This window comes from Rhipicephalus microplus, chromosome 5 (genome assembly GCF_043290135.1).
Source record: "Rhipicephalus microplus isolate Deutch F79 chromosome 5, USDA_Rmic, whole genome shotgun sequence".
Taxonomy (NCBI): domain Eukaryota; kingdom Metazoa; phylum Arthropoda; class Arachnida; order Ixodida; family Ixodidae; genus Rhipicephalus; species Rhipicephalus microplus.
In genome coordinates this window covers 58,324,593-58,339,876 of record NC_134704.1, presented here as the reverse complement: position 1 = coordinate 58,339,876, position 15,284 = coordinate 58,324,593, and the positions used below count along the sequence as shown (strand labels likewise).

General features: G+C 43.1%; 1 protein-coding gene across 2 annotated transcripts in view; it reads right to left on the bottom strand.

Annotated features, from left to right (window-relative positions):
* The window catches only part of LOC119173852 (uncharacterized), a 96,974-nt gene that overhangs the window by 10,895 nt on the left and 70,795 nt on the right, over nucleotides 1–15,284 (bottom strand). For both annotated transcript variants that reach the window (XM_075895533.1, XM_075895532.1), the window contains exon 2: nucleotides 3,884–3,970. In XM_075895533.1, the coding sequence (XP_075751648.1) occupies nucleotides 3,884–3,958 (75 nt within the window). In that variant the 5' untranslated portion in view covers nucleotides 3,959–3,970. The remainder of the gene's footprint in view (nucleotides 1–3,883; nucleotides 3,971–15,284) is intronic.

Below are 15,284 nucleotides of genomic sequence, written 5' to 3'. Positions count from 1 at the left end.
CTCTTTAAAAACTTCAGCAATGTCTTCAGCATCTCCATCCGCAATGACATCTCAAGAAGGCAGTCTGAAATGATTACTGCCGTCATCACTTTGTGGTCATGGTTAGCTGAAGACGTACCACGCTGGCCTAGTGACTTAAGGCACTCGGCTGCTGACCCACAGGTCGCGGGATCGAATACCGATCACAGTGGCTGCATTTTCGACGAAGGTTGAAATGCTTGAGGTCCATGGACTTATATTTGGGGGGTCGAAATTTCGGGAGCCCTCCCCTATGGCATCTCTCATAATCACATCGTGATTTCGGGATGTTAAAGCCAACAATTGATTAATCAATTAGGTGACCTAAAGCGAGTTCTAGCAATTGTATCAGCAAATATTAGCGAGGACAGTCGCAGAACATGTGCTGTAATGTATGTCTTTCTCTTGCAGGCGCCTGAAGTGTTCTCCACTCGCAGCCTTGTAAGCTCACTTTGTAAGCTGCTTGCTTACAAAGTGAGGGATGCACAACTTTTGCAATTCGCACATTTGAATCCGTGTAATTTAGTGAGTAGTACTGCTTTTTCTTAAAAGCTAAAACAAACAAACAAAAAAGCAAGCAGAAAAGCAAGAGTACAGAGAGAGAGAGAGAGAGAGAGAGAGAAAAGCAGAGAAAGAAAGAAGACAAAAAATAGAAAGACCGAAAAACAAGTGGACACAGAGAGAAATACATAGAGGAAAGCGACAAAAAATACATTCCAAATTTGGAAGATTCCACGTACCTGGGGAATCTATGTTATGCGAAGCATGCGGAGGGAAGGTGGCTGTGTTGTAATTCTTTAATTGAGCGAAACGTTACGAAATGACGCTAAAGATATGTAAAATTCTGTACGCACACACACAGTTGCATGTTTAATGTTGCGTAATGATGCCAACAGGTACATGGGTGTTAGCAACACCAGAAGCGGTAAGCTGATATGTAGTGCTTGTGCCACCCATGATGGTGGCCCTGGACACTGCTATGGATAAATAAGCATTAGGGAATGGCGCTTCACTGCAATCGTTATTATGCCACCGTGATGGCTTAATGATAGGAGTACGTGTAATGTTATAAGTATGAATAGCCAGCACTGCAACCACATCGGGTGTTCCACGAATATTACGGTCTACCAGAAAAGAAGCTCCGATTCTGAGTCTGTCCGTCCGTCCATGCATCTGTCGGGTCATTTATCCTTCCGCACGTCCATCCATCTGTTCCGCCCACCCATCTGTCCGCCCATGCGTCCTACCGTCCGTGCATACGCGCATACATCCATCTGTCCGTCCTTAATACTAGTCAGCGACTTCAACGCAAACATTATGAACCTTGGGACCTATAGCTTCGCCCACTCGTCATCATTCACTTCGTGGAGGTGCACTCATTGTTCTTGAAGCTCTAGAATTAAAATTACCCATGTCTGTTCGCGGCGTATAATTCGGTGGGTATAATGACGACTTTGTCGGAGGAGTGGATATGTAATGTTTATAAAATTGGATAGCCATCACTGCATCCTCAATTCACGCTTCACGAACATTACGGTCTTTGAAATGCAGTTGCGAGACGGGGCGTGGCTTGGTGGTATAAAATACTTTGTTGCCACGCAGAATGCTGGGGTTCGATTGCTGGTGGGACCCCGGCATTTTAACACGAGAGCGTTGAAGAGCTCGTTTCGCAGAAATTATGGCTTCGGTGTCGGCGTCATTGGTTGTGAGCGAGAAATCATAATCTTACGCGTGACGTAAAATTAAGTACGATGCAAATAAATTAAATGATAAGAAATTCCGGGCTGGAGTGGCGACCGAACCCGGGTCGTTCGCTTGACCAGCAGATACTCTACTACACGGCCATGCGTCTGCTTGTGAATGCAGTGAAAATAACTTCATGTTCTCGAAAATACAGCTTCCGTAGCTTTCACGGTTTACATACACACGCGTCGTGTATACATGCTCCACTACACAACAATAAATATTCCCCTAATAATGCTTGGTAGAAGCGACCATTGTCAGCGGTCGTCAGGACATGTGATTGTCATAATGGTTTCGTAGTTTAAAGCCGGTCACGCTATACAAAAAGGCACATACGTTTCTGCGCCTATTCTTTTAAAGCCACGTAGAGGGGGTAAGGCAAGTTCGAAAAGATTTGATGCAATAAGTGCTTGAAGTACACACTAGGAACAGGATATCGCTATAGCGTTCAACTCCAAAAGGCGAAGCTTTAGGGACTCCTAATTTTGGGGCGAAGCTTCCTATATGCGGCTAGATAGATAGATAGATAGATAGATAGATAGATAGATAGATAGATAGATAGATAGATAGATAGATAGATAGATAGATAGATAGATAGATAGATAGATAGATAGATAAATTGATACACGACAAAAGTGCTTGCAGTATCGAAGGAAATTCTTCGCATTCAATGCATACATTAAAACAAAAAGAGAAAGAGAGAAAGAAAAAATCGAAAGAGGCAAAAAGATTTAAATTAATTAAGCTACTTGGTACTGTGATTGCCAAGTGATACCCAATCGAACACGATCGTTACCTAGCCAGCACTCGAGATTTACAATGTGAACACGTGAACGCTTTGTGCATCAGCATGTTGTACATGTACGTTTGCATAGTATCGCCGAGTATCGACCAGCTCTGTTACGCCTTGCGCGACTCTGCGCAAGCTGCGCAAATTTCGAGGTAGTTTCCGAACAACATCGCTATTCCAAGCAGTAAGTTCATTGCATCTATCTGGGAGCACAAATAAATGATACAGGAGGACATAAACAAGCAACACCCTACTGGAAACAAGAAGTTTGGTCTGGTCTTGCAGTAATAGGACGTGAGGGAGGAGGGGCGGGGAAGAGGTGTAGCTCATGATAGCTCAGCTCACCTATTTTATTTATTTATTTATTTATGTATTTCGTAATATCCTACGGGCCAAAGGCATTATGGAGGGGTGGGGGTTGAAACACGAGTTTTTACTCATACAATGTTAGCTAATGATAAAAATAAATAAAAACAAACAAAAGGAACAAAATATAAGCGTTGTGTACAAACAGAACAAGTAAGTGTGGGTGTTTATACAATGCTAGTTAGTGCAGAACGAAACAAGTGATGATCGGTCAAGATGGCCACAGATCCGGGAAGGTAATAGCGAGGCATTTTCGGTAGTATCAGCAGCCTCAGTAACATAATAGACTAAGTACGAAGTACATATCAGAGATTTAAAGCGGTGTAAAATAAATATCAGGACGAAAGCAGTGGCGTAGCCAGGGAGTGACACTCTGGACCCATACCACCCACCCCTTCCCCGAATCTTCCTTTCTTTTTTTTGACCATATTATATAGAGCACAAAACGACACTTCACCACATATATTTTGTGACTGTGCATTATACTTGGCGCAAAGCAAAAATGCTAACTGCAACGTTTGCAAGCCTTGGACGAACGCCATTGAGTGAAAGCCACATATTGTCAGCAATGAACGACCAAACAGTGTCAAAAACTGCTACAAAGGCTGTTTTAGACTTTATCAAAAGCACTGGACTAGATACTAGACTGTAGGGTACTATGCTAAGTGGCTACTGTACATACGCACCACCTCTTCTTGTCCCCAGCATCACCCTTCATCCCTCTTTCCTTCCCCTTTCCCTTATCCCCTGTGCAGAGTAGCAGACCAGAGCGAACTAGCTCAGGTCAACCTCTCTGCCTTCTAATGAATTCTCACTCTCTCTCTCTTCACCACATATGCCTGCCCGATCCTCACTTCCGAGTGGTGTACCCCCCCCCCCCCCTCCCTCCTCCGTAAAAATTCCTGCCTACGTCCCTGGACGAAAGAAACGAAAGAAACCAAAACCATACCGGTAGCGCTTACGTACCCGTGCTCGGTGCGCATGCGCATGCGCTAATGTATTCGCATCCTGCAGGGTCAGCAAGGCAGTCGTCAGTGCCATGACGCATGCCGCCTGAAATGAAAAAAAAAAGAATCTGGTATAATGAATAAAAAGAGACCAATATCGGGGGTATGTAATGAAGTCCAGGTATTATACTATTTCACCATGCAAGTCACAGCAGAAACACTCGTAGAAATCATTAGCTCAAACAGTTTTTCACATGAAAAAGTGTTGCTATGCAAGAGAAGTTGGCTTTGCATATTTAGTACTGGAAACTTTGGACTGCAAAGTGGAATCCGTGAAGAGTGCTTTGGCGTGACCGCGAGTCAGACATTTCGCTTACAGTTTATTCGCTGTTGTTTTGACTCACTATAGCGGGGAAGGGAATAATATCCCTACTAACTGTAATTGAAGAAGACTTCGCTACGGCTTAACTTTAAGGTTGGAGCTTACATTATAACGACAGTGCTACGTATTTACAGTTCATGAGTATTGTTCTGAGCTGGCATCTTCACGTATGCATGGGAACACCCGGTCCTGTTACTTCAGATTCACATGCAACGTGATTGCGTGCAATGTACAGTACGGACGCTTGATGTACACCGGCGCTATATTTCAAGAGCCACGCATGGTCATACACGATCACATGGGCTGATCGGTAGCTTAAATAACTTCTAACCTACGGAATACACCATGTTGCTGACATCGGTGAAACCACTGTGTGGCAGTACATGGCTGCTACAAGCTATAAAGTTTTGTTGATTTCTCACACAGGACGATTGTTATAACGCGAGATCAGAAAGGTGACAAAGGGACAAGAAGAAGACGAGCGCTAGCTTCCAACTGAGTTTATTGTATAGAAGGCAAAAACATGTCCCTTTTTCTTGTCCCTTTGTCGTCGTTCTGATCTCGCGCTATAACAATCGTCATGGCATACCAATTAGCCGAAACCACCACGCCTCTCAGGCAGACTTAGATGTTCGTCATCAGATCATGTGGTACGTGTAGACTGTTGAGCGTCATGCGTAGCACATGATGTCCAGCAGTCTACACGTGATTAGACACGCCCTAACTCATTGTACGACAGCAGTCACCTCGATATACCTCTCTCTTTTACCCAATTATAACAGCGCCAGGAAAGAGACACTCTGCAAGTCAATTACTCCTCCTAACTCCTCATTGAAAATTATTATGGTTTGCTCGAATGTTTTTGTAGGAGGAGCATCGTATCACAATTATAGGTCCCTACTAATGGCTCGTAATGCATCAGCGAGTTCACCCCCTATTTCCCCCTTGCACTTTCTCCTACCTTATCCGTCTATTCACTTTTCCTCTCCCCCAGCGTGTGTAGCCAAGATGCATGTCCAGTTGACCTCTCATTTCATCTCTCTTTTGGTGAATGAGTGAAATGAACTTTATTTGGTGCTGGAGAACTGGTCAGACGCCCCCCTAAGAGGTGTCCGCCACAGTTGCTGGCCGCGTCCACGCCGGGACTGGAACACCGTGGCCCTCCACCCGTTCGCAGGCCTCCTGGACTGCCGAGTATTGGACTGAGAGTTCGGGGCTTTTCAGAGCCCTCTCTCAGTCTTCTTCTGTGCTAAACTTTGTGCTATGTCTAGGCGGAGGTAGGGGATTTTAAGAGCCCTCTCCCAGTCTTCTTCTGTGCTGAACTTTGCGCCATGTCTAGGCGGAGGTCGGGGCTTTTAAGAGCCCTCTCCCAGTCTTCTTCTGTGCTGAACTTTGCGCCATGTCTAGGCGGAGGTACCCACTTCCGCATTCCAAGCTCTGTGCTGAACTTTGCGCCATGTCTAGGAGGAGGTCGGGGCTTTTAAGAGCCCTCTCCCAGTCTTCTTCTGTGCTGAACTTTGCGCCATGTCTATAGGCGGAGGTACCCGCTTCCGCATTCCAAGCTCACTCGGCCACAGTCGTCGGTTCTTCGGATGCTACAGGCAGGTTCATTCCCATCTCGTAGCATATTCAGCCACTTTGCTGATGGCATAACTCCAGGATGTCCTAGTTGTGAGGCACATAACTGCACACCCGCTCACATGCTCTGGCAGTGCCCGGCGTTACATCTCTCTTTTGGTGTCATTGACGCTTTCAATTAAGAGTCACTGCATATACCACTTCAGTCCTCTAAGTGTCATCTGTGCAGTGACGGTACATTCAGACAAGCAGTTGATTAGAGCATAGCACATGTGCTATGCTCTAGTTAACTGCTTGTCTGCAGGCTCACCGAGCCTGTAGGCTCATTGTAGCATCGTCTATGCTGTGGCCGAAAGTGATGCCATTAACAACGCTGTTGGTACATTACTGATCTCTCTAAAACTATTCAATAATTTAAACCACTTTTTGAGCTAGCGAATTATCTGGTTGTATAACACGTTCTCGAACCAAGAACATCAATGGTGGCGACTTCTCAATATCAGCACGATTTTTTTCTTGCGTTCATAATTTAAGTTTTTTTTGCTTGTTTAAAAGTTGCTCATGCTAAACCTTTCTCTCTCTCTCCTTGTGAACGCACTGTGGAAAACGAGATGTATACAGAAGCACAGCGGCAACACTCGTGGTGAATGCCATTTGTCGACACTTTGTTCAACCACAGCACGTCGATGAAAGAAATCCACGCGGCACTGTTTTTCTGGAGGACTCAGTTAATATAGACAGTAGACGCCTTACCTACTCGTCCGCGTTTTCTAACTAGCGTCATGATCACCAAAAGGTGCTACGGCAGTTAGCTCCGCAGTTCCCACATCACCATTCAGATGTTTTTGTATCGTGTAAGATGTTGTATGCATACGGAAGGCTAAAATATTTTGTTCATTTTTTTCTTCCGTGTAACGTTGATATGCCAGCAAGATGGTAGAATCAAACGATATTGATCGTATCGTCGATAGAGATAACTTTATCGTCATTCATGTCGTTATCCATCGCAATTCTCGGCTCGCTTTTTTTCCTGCTTGGTACACATTTCCGGTAACAAGCGCTACGGTAACGCCTCTCTCGGCTAACGTAAAAAGAGCGAAGCGATCACGTGTCGGGCGGATTGAAACATACACAGAAACTGGCAAGCTCGCCCCGAGTTGATTTACCGGGTCAGCGATAGGCGCGTTTGCCGTACTCACAAGTAGCACACTCCCTTGTCGCTGTCGCATGTAGAGACAGCGTGACTCTTATTGAACAGAGAAGCGAAAGGATAAGCGCACATGGAACGTGCGGTGTTTTATTTTGGTCCCAGTCAGTGTCAGCGGGAGCCGTCATAATTAATGAGAAACCGGTTCGCCTTTGGATAGAGCGCACGATCATACACACACGCTGTTTACATCCGAGCAAAGAAAAAAAAAAAGAAGAACGAAAGAAGGAAGGAAAAAACAGAGAGAGAAAGAAATCAGTGGTGTGCTCTATGTTGTGAGCGTCAAAACGCACCACTGTCTTGATTTGTGGGTCACTGATGGCAAGGCGCAGTTTTGTTCTAACGAAACCGACCTGCATCACTCCAGCATGTGTTTTTTTTTCTTATTACCCGTAGAGCTCGCTCTTGGATAACAAATGCAGGAAAATAAAAAGAAAGTGTCATCACTGTGCCTACCCTCCCACGGGTCTCCATCGTATTTATAGCCCGTCAAAAGGCTGTCGTGTGAAGTACGAACTTAGAAACTCCGCAGTGCGCCGCTACGTTGATCTATATTGGCGTACACGGTTTGACCGCACATACGTTGTACCGTCACGGGAATGAGTGCGGCTGTATAAAGGGTCAAGGAGATGTGGAGCAAGTTAAATTCAATTACTGCATTACATAACGGTAATTTTAGTGTAGAAGCGATAACTGAAGGCGATCAAACATACAGGGGCAAAGCATTGACTGAGAAATTCAATAATCACCGTACCTCCTTAGTAGGCAGTGTCAGTGACACTACCGCCCTACATTACATGTCCACACAGACAGTAGCTTCGTCGGTTTATCTTTCCCCAACAGATGAACACGAGGTTATGGGTGTTTTAAAAAAACTAAAGAAAAGTAAATCGGAAGATATTGATGGGTTAAAGATGGCCCTAGTCTGTTCTGTCACTGATATATTAGTCATGCCTGAACATACATTTATAACCTAATTTTAGGCACAGGTATTTTCCAAGAACGTATGAAGCATGCACAAGTTACAGTGCTGTTTAAGGGAGGAGACAAAAATGAATTGAAGAACTATAGGCCCATATCTGTTCTACCATTGTTTCAAAGCCCATACAAAAGTTAATATTTATAAGACTGTCGAACTTATTTGCAAAACATTCGGTAATTACTCCAGCCCAGTACGGTTTTAGGTCAGGGCTGTCGACAGAGGTAGCATTGTTACGTCAAAAGGAAATTACATTAGGTAATATAGAGGACAGGAAAATTACGCTAGGCATATTTGTTGACTTCTCCAAAGCCTTTGACCGGATAAATCACAATACCTTCTTACAAACATTGCCCTATTATGGCATTAGAGGAAATGCGCTAAATTTAATCACCAGTTATTTGAGCAATAGGTTACATTGTGTAAGAATAAACGCAGAACAATCATCTTTGCAAAAACTTGCTCAAGGTGTACCCCAAGGTAGTATATTGGGGCCGTTACTTTTTATCACTTATGTCAACGACATTATAAACATAAATCACACAATCAAATATGTCATATATGCGGATGACACTTCCTTGTTTTTCACAGGTGTGGATGTAAATGACCTAATTTCCGCAGCAAACGTGAAACTAGATGACTTGTATGCATGGGCAACTGCTAACTCCCTACAAATCAACTGTTCAAAAACCAAGGCCGTCCTATTTCATTCAAAAGAAACAACACGAAGCTACTTCAAAACTACACCTGCACGATTCTGTAATCGATTTTTCTTCGACCGCTAAAGCATTGGGAGTTGTTTTTCATGAGCATATGTTATGGTATTCACAAGCCGAAATGGTAAGAAACAAATTAAGTAAGGTACTAGGCATGCTTAGGTGATGTCAGTCATTTTTACCGACTACTTAGATGCTAATGATATACAACACGCTTTTTTCTTCCCAGTTACGCTACGGTCTTTTGGTGTGGGGTACTGCACCTTGCACTCTAAGCAGAAATTACTCACACTACAAAAAATGCATTACGTTATATTGCAAATGCCGAACATAATGCACATACCTTGTCTTTATTCAACAATTTCAGAGTGGTAAGATTTGACAACATGCATGAATATTGTTTACTAGCGTCTTTAAAAACTGAAATTAACAAAGGAAGTAACAATCTTATCTCCATAGCATGCTTAGAGCGCAGCACCTTGTCTGGACCTACTAGACAGAGTGATTATTGCAAGGTTCCTCGTGCCGAACAAACTATGGTCTACAAATGCTGAAACATTCACTCCCCCACATACTAAATAAATTCTATTTTCATTGGAGCAATTGCGCCTTCTTTCGCGACAGGATATGTCAAATATTTTTTTTACCTTCATGACGCAAAAGAGATTTAGGCAGTTCCAGAGATTTGTTTTTTATGTTCTGCTTATTTCTATTTTTTCGTATTTCCTCAAAGAGTGCGATCCTATTAACATTTCTTAAAATTTTATGTATGCAATATTTCTTATTGGTGCCACTTTAAACTATGTATTTGTGTCCGTTTAGTTGTTTCGATGACTTTATGAATGCTGTCTCTTTTTCTGCCTTGTATTGATGGGAAGTGGGGCTAGTCAAGCCGCGTTTTTTATCGCAGCTTTTTTCCCACATTTCCACACCACACATTGTATGGTGTAACACTGTGGTGAAATAAATTTCAAACTTCGAATGACTTGGCGTTTTTCGTTCTTGCAATGGAGGTAGCCTGCACTACGTGGACGCCAACAGCGTCTGCCGGGGAGCTAACGTCCATCTATTTATTGATAAGAGACAGGAATTGTGGAATCTATCTATCTATCTATCTATCTATCTATCTATCTATCTATCTATCTATCTATCTATCTATCTATCTATCTATCTATCTATCTATCTATCTATCTATCTATCTATCTATCTATCTATCTATCTATCTATCTATCTATCTATCTATCTATCTATCTATCTATCTATCTATCTATCTATCTATCTATCTATCTATCTATCTATCTATCTATCTATCTATCTATCTATCTATCTATCTATCTATCTATCTATCTATCTATCTATCTATCTATCTATCTATCTATCTATCTATCTATCTATCTATCTATCTATCCAGCCGCTTACGTCTGGGATCACTCGTGATCATCTCTTTAACTTGGCGTAAACCAAAATTGGTATGGGAGGGCAAGCTGGTTTGACGAATATGACGCACTGGTTAAAACAGGAATAATGTCACAATCCGTTCGCGTATGTCGTCGTTATTTTTCAAGTGTCGTCTTCGGGATGGTCTCCCCTTTCCTGGAAACCACCACAGAGCCAACCACAGAGCCACGTCAGGTCTCGGAACTACTTTTCAAATAGACACTAATATTCGTGAAACGTCGATTGCGGCTGTAGTGTTGGCTATGCAATTTTATAAACGTTATATAATATGTATTGCTTATAAAATTGGAGTACAATTTTGTTCTCCTATGATACAGCCATCACTGCAGGCTAACGTCAATTGTAGTTTGGTGCCATGCGCTGTAGTTGACTTATGTAGCAGTGTCATGGGCTACCATACTTGGAGAGCACTAGCATTTCATATCAGTTTATCGCATCTGGCGTTGCTTACACCCATGTTCCTTGTTGACATCGTTTCGCAAGGGCAAAGAACTGGTTTTGTAAACATCTGAAACCATTGAACATATGTGTGCAGCAATTATGCATATGCTTTGCGTCATTGCTGACGTGTCGCTCAATCACAAAATTATAACATGGTCTCGTTCCCTCCGCATGCCTCGCATAACGTCGATTCCCAAGGTATGTGGGACCTGCCGCATTTTTAAAAATGTAATATTAATATGTTGTTGTTTTTTTTGCATAAAGGAGGTCAGGCGCTGGTGTTTCAAGGAGCAGTACCTTTAATGTAGAGGCTCCTTTAACCATGAACGCGCTTCTAAGATGTGGGATCATGGTGAAACGTGTGAACACAACTTTCGTCCAGTGAGCCAGGTTTAATCGCAACAATCATCGCGCGAAAGGTCGCGAACACCGGGAAAAGCTCGGACTCTACTCGGTCTCACAATCAACACCAAAACACGACGAGACTCTACTCTATACGCATTAGCGTTTAGTGTAAACCACTTTCTTTTTTGCAATATGCACATAACGCCAACCAGGGGGAAATGGTTCTATAGTGGAAAAGCGCGCCAAACGAACGATCGCTGCTTCGCAGTCGCTATAGAGTTGCATCGCGTGTGTGCGCAGCACGTAACTAAGCAGCGGCAGGTGGCAAGGATATTGTGCAAATTTCACCTTTCAGAGCCAATGTCAACGTTGAACGAGGCCCGCTCGACATATTGACACACCGAGTGCGAGCTTGAAGGGTGGAGAAAGGATTTAAAGGAGGAGGTTCGGAAAAGGTTCGAACGATCCGTAGCAGTCGCTGCGGTCATTATTCGCAGCACGCGTTCCCGTCCTTGCTCGATGGTGGCAATTCGTTTCCCCGGTATTTATATATTTTTCGCGGCTCCGTTTTTAGCAAAGCGAGCGCGACGCGACAGCGCACTGCCCTTGACAACAGGGCGGCGCACGCCCCGCCCGCATTTGTAGGGGCGTTCACGCCGAGTAATGTGCACCATACAGAGAGCTTTTGCTTATCATTGTTTTTTTTTCCGCGTTTGAGAGTTACCAACGTGAGCGACCGTGTTAGTGGCGTCACCTGGTGGTGCAACGGTCTCAATATGAAATGGACTCGGGCTATTCAAGACGTTGCGAAGATTCTCTATACCGAAGATCTGCAATACGCCATTACGTAATCGCACCATCGTTACACCGCCATACCGGGGCATGCTATATATTGCTCACGATTGCTACGTTATGTGGTGCTATTACAAACATTCAGAAACTTTCCCTCTTTACCAGCCCTCACTGGCACAGGAGCATGCTACGGCTTCAGTGACTGGCTTAGTGAAAACGATGGCTTCGCAGTTCACAGGACGAAACCAGCATCCCACGTTCATCCTGTCTGCTTTCATTTCGGTGTCTCGCCCCACGCACAGTTTAAAATTTACATATGTCTTACCCACTAGTACACTACTGCAGACCCTGGAGTGAAGTATATATAGTGAAGAAAATATATCATGTGAAATACTTTCTGCTACAACAGAAGGTAGCCTATTCCACCGGATTATCATCCCGGAGAAAAATGAAATTTTAAATGAGTCAGTCCGGAAGCTTATTTCCTTTATCTTATTGGCATGGTCTAGTCGCTGTAGAACGTAATGGTGCTTGCAAAAATATTGTGAATGGTTCAGACCTAGAGCAACTATTTTTTCATTGTTCCACACAATACTAACAGAAACTGGCAAGCAGTAATGCCAAAGAAAGTATCGACGATGCTATTTGTAGTGATGGTGCTATAAATATGAAGAACAATCAATAAATGAAATGATAACGTGACGATGAACAGGATCAAACTTGGTACCTTCGGATAACTTGTCCGATGCTCTACCAACTGAGCTACAACGGTAATCATTCTCCCGTCAACTTTATGGGATATCTGTATGAATTGAAAACCGGGAGTATCAGCCAGCACCACTCATTGGCATAGAAAAAAAAGAGCCCTAAAAAGTGTTTTCGTTGAATTATGGCGACACCCTCATTCTGGCAGAATAAATGGTTGTATGCGAAAGATTATTGGTCCGCTGCCAGTTCAAAATGTTCTCGTAGTTCATGGCACCAGTGCAAAAAAAAAATTGTTCCACACTCACCATCATGGCTATTGGCGATGCTGACTTACACTGCCAGGTTTAAATGCACATATGAAGTTAACAAGGATGCGGGGAACAATATATATATATATATATGTGTGTGTGTGTGTGTGTGTGTGTGAATAAAAAGAAGACTCACGTCGGAAAACAGAAAGGTTTTCGACGTGTGTCTTCTTTTTATTCATACTATATTTACCGACGTCCAAGAATTTATTCCCTGCAATTATATATATATATATATATATATATATATATATATATATATATATATATATATATATATATATATATATATATATATATATACAAAAACCTACCTAACAATATCGTTCCCTTGATATTAAAATCCTTAGTTCTCAATAATAATGGGTTTAGAAACAAAATTTACCATGCAAAATCCTTGCGCCGTATTCTTAGCCCCTTGCAAGACGCGCCAGTTCGCTAGAAATCAAACACGTTTTTTTCCGTCAATTGCTCATGCGTAGCTCATTGCCGCAAAAACGAAATTCAGTCACATGCACACACGTTCATATTCTGAAAATATAGTTTATCGCTTCGTGGCGTAGTAGGCGTCAACCATGACTCCTTCTGCGCTGCGCTCTCACGGAGCTTATAGAAATCTGCAGCATTTTGTGTGCATTGCATAGTATATATACTAGTTTCTTTTGGTGCTGTGAAGTTATGCAATAATGAATTTCAAAAAAACAAATTTACTGTATTTATGATAGTAATATTTACAATAGGCGTTTGTATACTCACTCAATCACTCTCTCACTCACTCACTTGAACGCATTACACGCTTTCATTTCCGCACTGAATGCTTTTCCATAGCATCTTTCCTAATCTTTAACTGTGGAATAATATTGCTAGTGGAGATAATATTGTTGTCAGTGTATATAAAATGTTCATAAGGAAAAATGGAGCACTTTACAAGCACCACTATAGGAAACACAACAAGGACATACAATGTTAGCAACATTTAGCCTTTTACTTTACATATTAATTTTTCCATGGGACAGAGCAAATGTGTCACTGGAATCGTGCTCGCATAAATCAGTGGCACAACTGTATATAGTAAGTGAACAAGATAAATTTGATTTTTCCCCTCTTCCGTGAGCTTGCGTGCCCTACGCCTCCACCTGTGCTTTTAAACTTGCAACCGCATACTTTCCTATCTGCATGGTCGTTTGTTACTGTAGTATACTGTAAACTAAAGTAATAAAGTAACGCAGAGTGGTATTTAAAGGAAATGAAGGACCACTTCCAGTTGGCCACCACTTGACGCAACAAACGCACCTCCGCATTCGTGGTATGTATAGAGATAATGCCTCTCAACCGCTACTGCAGAGTTTATGTTTATCCCACATCATGTTTTCTCGCCTACTATAGCATTTCAAAATAGGCGCCCGTAAATGTTGTCAAACTCACGGTTGAAGCTAACGATGCAAATGCGGCGGGAGATAACCGGCGCTAGATAAGTGCAAAATGCGTTAGGGTATATAGAAATGAAGAGCCTCTCTTATCAGTGAAAACTTTGAGCGACCCATGCATTACCGCGTCGCCTATGTTGACAGTGACCAGGCGCCGAGAAATGGGGACGAGGGATACCCACTGTGCTTTGCGCTTAGGAAGTGTGGCAGTGAGTGATAGGATATTGAGGAACGTGATAGTAAGTGTGGCAGTCAGCGACAAGTCATTGGGGAACGTGGCTTCTTGGAGACAAGTCCTTTAACTTACGGTGCGAACAGTTTCTCAACTACAGCCAGTAAACTAACCAGAGCAAATGCGACTAAGCTATACAAAAGCGTTATACGGGTGATAATTTAGCGTATGAAGTTAGCGATGGTGATAGAGTTCACGCACAAAATCGACCGAGAGATTGCTTGCCTCTTCACGTTTTTGTGCATATGAATACTGTATGAGACCCGCTATTTTGATATTATTTTGCTCTTTACATACATCGCACTGCATCAACTGACAATTTAAGGCCGCGACTGCCAAAATGCGGGCTAATACCGCCAAAGCGTTCAGTTTTTGTGCGGATACCACGAGTCTAACCAAACGTGCGGATAAGATTAAGGTGAAACGAAAGACAGTGACTCCATGTGATAAGCTCTGAAGAACTATTACTGATACGACTGCTTGCTAAACCAGGAAAATCAGCGCTAAACGCAGCTGCTAATGGAAAGATTTAGTACTGCGGAATGGTGCTACGTACGCATCACGCAAGCGCCTTGCGTTACGTGGCGTCGTTTGCCACTAATCGGCTTTTAGTACGCCGTAGTACCCGCGTACGTAACGAGCGTGAAGCGTGTTGCGTCATCCGGTAGATCAAAATAGAAGCACGTGTTGTTGACAGCCAATGTGAGCCAATGCAAGTGTTATCCAGATTATGGCCATATTTTAAGCCACAGAGCCGGTCGGTGCTTGCCTTCGATGCCGCCATTTTGCAAAACGAAGTCTCGCGCTGTCGCGAACCTGTTCGAGAGCGCCGCGATCACCTCATACG